Below are 4,192 nucleotides of genomic sequence, written 5' to 3' on the forward strand. Positions count from 1 at the left end.
ATATTTAAAAATCTATTTCAAGTTATTTTTTTTTTATCGAAAATATCTAAAAATATCTCAAAGATCTAAGGGAATCCAATTATGCCTCTAAATACATTGTAAATCTATTAAAAATAAAAAAAAAATCTAAAATCAACAAAATTCCAGATATTAAATCTAATTTTTTAAGTGATTTTAAGATGAAAGTATACTCTAATGAAATTCTTTTCATATAAGAAAACTTATTAACACTAAGATTAACTATTTTTTAGTTGGAATATGTGTCAATTAACATTTTTTTTATTATTAGAATTCAATGTTTTTTTTTTTAAATTAGAAACTAAAAAAATAACGAAAATGAACTTTTAAACCTACCATGAATTTTAAAAAACCACAAAGACTAAAAATCTATCCATTAAAAGCAAAATGATGTAAGTTAATTTTTCATGTTAATTTTGAAAAAACCTTCAAATTAACTGTAAAAGGATCAAATCATCTAAAAAAAATTAATTATATAAATCCACAATGAAATGTTAGAGTACCTACAGTGCTTTTGCACATTAAAACCCTCTCACATCTTAATTTTTGTTAACTTGTGATGTGAAAGAGTATATATTAAGGTATAGTCTCTAATACGGTGTATATAATATGCATGAAATACAAGATGCTTTCTTTATCATATGAATCAAAATCTATTAACAAGTCGCGATAAGATTGGTTTCCATGCCCATTAAAAAATTATCAAAATGCACACTATATATACAATAAAAAACAAAACCAAATACGCAAAATGTCAACAAGTTACAACACAAAGTCTTCATACAAGGCCAGACAAGAAATACAATCACAAGGTCTAATTTACCTCAAACGTTTCTTGAAGTAAATTAATCATCAAGCAATTAATATAATGCCGTCTCCTTCTCTACACGACTTGAGTTGATGCCATGGGCTCCATAGTAAATTCCTCTGTGGTATCTCCATGCTTGGTTGAATCGTACTTTTCTCCATCACCCCACAATGCATAAGCCTCTTCACCATGCACAGCATCGTCCCCAATAAGCAATTGTTCCTCAGACATTCTCAATGGTATCACAAGGTTTATCACTACACAAATAATTGATGTAACAACAAGGTTCCATCCAATTATGAAAGCAGCGCCAGCGAGTTGTTTGAGTATTTGGATTCCACCGGATCCACCGTAGACACCTCCCCTTGAGTTTGTCACCGGCAAAAATAGTGCACATAGCTGAGGTTCTGCAAAAAGGCCTGTTAAGACTCCTCCTAGAAGGCCAGCAACAGCGTGGGTGTGAAACACACCTAGAGTGTCATCAATCTTTTGAATTAGTGTCCATCTTTTGTGAACAATCATCATGGTGAACCATGGAACACTACCGGATAGAATTCCCATGATTATGGCAGCCCATCCTTGCACAAGACCTGAAAAATATACAAATTATAAAACCTGAAGACAATGCTATAAAATCAGTGATTTTTTAACCCGTGAAACCAGATTTAGGACTACAAAAATCCGTAAAAAAACTTCGAAGGACGTTAGAATATAATCTATTAATTTCCTTATGGTTTATCACTATATATGACTATGAAACCAAGGTGAAATAATATGTATCTCTTGTAAAACTAATTATTTAACGAATATGGGTTAATATCATCATCATCTATGTAATAGATATGGCCCAATATCTTCAGTCTATAACCCTAAAAACAAGCCTTAATGTTTGATCCTCCATGTCCTGTCTTACCCCCAAATTTATTTATTTATTTTTAGAGTCTATATATTGAATTAAATTATTTCTTGAGATAGCTCTACCCTTTTCTTTGTTCCTTCCCATCCCAATAAAATGGGACTTATGAACAAAAATCTAGAACTTCTGAAATAATTCTTCAAGTTAAATTATACTATCAAGTTTGTTAAGTAAGGGCACACAAATAGAAAGAGATTATTGAATAATTAATTCTAGCTCCAAGTCCAATAAAAAAGTCAATGCCTTTCATTTGAACAAGATCTTGAAAAGCATCTCTTCAACTGGAAAAGAAGAAGACGTAGGAACTATATACCTGCACCAGGGGTAATGCAAACAAGGCCAGTAATCATGCCCTGAACAGCACCAATGACAGAAGGTTTCTTGAAGAAAATGACATCTAGCCAGGTCCATACAAGAAGACTAGTAGCTGCACAAATGTTAGTGTTAAGGACAGCCATGGAAGAGTCGATATTGGCTGTGTATGGATCTCCACCATTGAATCCAGCCCATCCCATCCATAGCAACCCTGCCCCTGCTAACATTAGCAGCACATTGTTTGGTGGAAATCTCTCTCTATCCTTTGTTGATCTTGGACCTACCTGCATCATTTACAAGGAAAATCTCTCACCATCCCACCAATTAATATATATATATATATTCTCCTCATATCATGGAAGAAATTACAAGAACAAAACAAAAATAGTCTATTATAATTTTTATGTACACACACTATACTATTCTTGGCCATTTATAAAAAAATATTGATCCTGAATTATAATTTGTTATTTATACTAATCTTCATGATTATTTCATTTCTTGCCATAAAGGTGATGAACCTCTAAAACTAACTAAATTAGTAATTTAAGAGAGAGCTTACCTGTTTCTTGAGCTACTTCTACTATATATACACGATTTAGTTAACATAGATGAATTCGATGCTCAAGATTTCTTTTAGCAGAGTGGAAAAATATTCTACTAAAATTTTGCTCTCATATTCATTCTGATTGAGAGAGAAAAAAAATATATTCATGGATGGGCTATGCTACTATTAGTGACATTTTTCTCATGTTTCAATACTGAACATGGAATGAAGAAGCTTTTATCTTTTAGCGATGAACTAACATCATCTAAACTTTTAGAAATATAACCTCTAAATATTACAGAAAAAGAGGTTGGTAAATTTCTGCTTAAATCACAAAAACAATTAACTCAAGGATCTGAAGAACTTAGAGATTAAATATTCACTGAAAATGTTCTTGTACCAAGAAAAGATCTACGCAATATTTTCCAAGGAAGCAAGAAATTTCTAACTGAGCAGTGAAAGTTCAAATACATGAAAAAAAAAAAGATAGACCTAACATGCATTTTGTACCTATAATTTACATTAAGGCATATGTACATACTCTCCAAGAGAAAGAGCATAGGAAAAAGAAGAAGATAAAAGAACTAACCCAGTAGGCAGCAGTCAAGCCAGCAATTCCTGAGGAAAGATGAATAACATAGCCACCGGAATAGTCCATGACACCCCAGTGAAACAAGAATCCACCACCCCACAAGCTAAAGGCTCCAACAGTGTAAGAGAAAGTTAGCCATAGTGGCACAAAAGCCATCCAAGCCTTAAAACTCATTCTTCCAAGGACTGATCCAGCCAAAAGAATAAGAGTGATTGCAGCAAACACACACTGAAACCAAACCATGGAAGCCATGGGATAAAATGGTGTAACCATTGCAGTCTCCACTTCACCATTATCATAAAACTGTGTTGTCTCAGGCAGTGCAGCTTGCTTGATTAAAAACTTCTGGCCTAAGGCAGGTCCTGCTTTACCCCAAAAGGGCAAGAGCTTATCTCCAAAAGACATCTTGTAGGCCCAAACCACCCAGCAGAGTACAACAGCAGCGAAAGCATATAAGGCCATGAAAGCTGAATTGACTGCCCATTTTTTCTTCACAATACTTCCATAGAGGATTACAAGTCCCGGCACACTTTGGAGGCCAACAAGGGTGGCTGATATCATTTGCCATGCGTTATCACCCTTGTTTAACCAGTCAGGAACTGATGCTGAGCCTCCTTGGTATGCCACTGGTACTGGGTTGGGTGGAAGAGAAGCCATGGTTTTTAGAGGGCTAGGACTAGCTAGCAACTGCTACTCCTTTTTGACTAGCTCTTTTTCCCTACAATATTCAAGGCCTGACTACTGTAGAAGGAAATGGACGCAATGCGATTTATAAATATGCGCAAAGCAAAATTTTAAAGTATACATTGTATTTTTATTTATTCTAAGTGTGTGTGTGTGTCTATATATATATATATGATGTAAAAGGCCATATGACCTTGTTTTAAGAGATTAATGGAAAGGAAAACCTTTCTGGTTGCTAGTTAACTGACTTTTACTTTTATGTTTCCTCTCCGTTAAAGCTTCAAGATAACATTTAATTATTGTACATAGATA

The 4,192-nt window shown here is 33.9% G+C and overlaps 1 protein-coding gene across 1 annotated transcript; it reads right to left on the minus strand.

Annotated features, from left to right (window-relative positions):
• Positions 1-774: 774 nt before the first annotated feature.
• Positions 775-3,925, minus strand: LOC105107773 (ammonium transporter 3 member 1-like). The gene is made up of 3 exons (XM_011001813.1): positions 3,194-3,925; positions 2,056-2,341; positions 775-1,416 (listed from the first exon to the last, which is right to left on the minus strand). The coding sequence occupies exons 1-3, from the start codon at positions 3,851-3,853 to the stop codon at positions 902-904; spliced, it is 1,461 nt and encodes a 486-aa protein (XP_011000115.1). The 5' UTR covers positions 3,854-3,925; the 3' UTR covers positions 775-901.
• Between the last annotated feature and the right edge of the window lie 267 nt (positions 3,926-4,192).

The sequence above is a fragment of the Populus euphratica genome, unplaced genomic scaffold, assembly GCF_000495115.2.
Source record: "Populus euphratica unplaced genomic scaffold, PopEup_1.0 scaffold166.1, whole genome shotgun sequence".
NCBI lineage: Eukaryota > Viridiplantae > Streptophyta > Magnoliopsida > Malpighiales > Salicaceae > Populus > Populus euphratica.

What these genes read in the sequence shown, in the direction of transcription:
- LOC105107773 (XM_011001813.1), bottom strand. Translation starts at nt 3,853, where the DNA reads ATGGCTTCTCTTCCACCCAACCCAGTACCAGTGGCATACCAAGGAGGC. An exon ending in GCTTGACTGCTGCCTACTGG is followed by an intron (nt 2,342 to 3,193) that starts GTTAGTTCTTTT and finishes TAAATGATGCAG; the next exon opens with GTAGGTCCAAGATCAACAAA. An exon ending in TTGCATTACCCCTGGTGCAG is followed by an intron (nt 1,417 to 2,055) that starts GTATATAGTTCC and finishes TATATTTTTCAG; the next exon opens with GTCTTGTGCAAGGATGGGCT.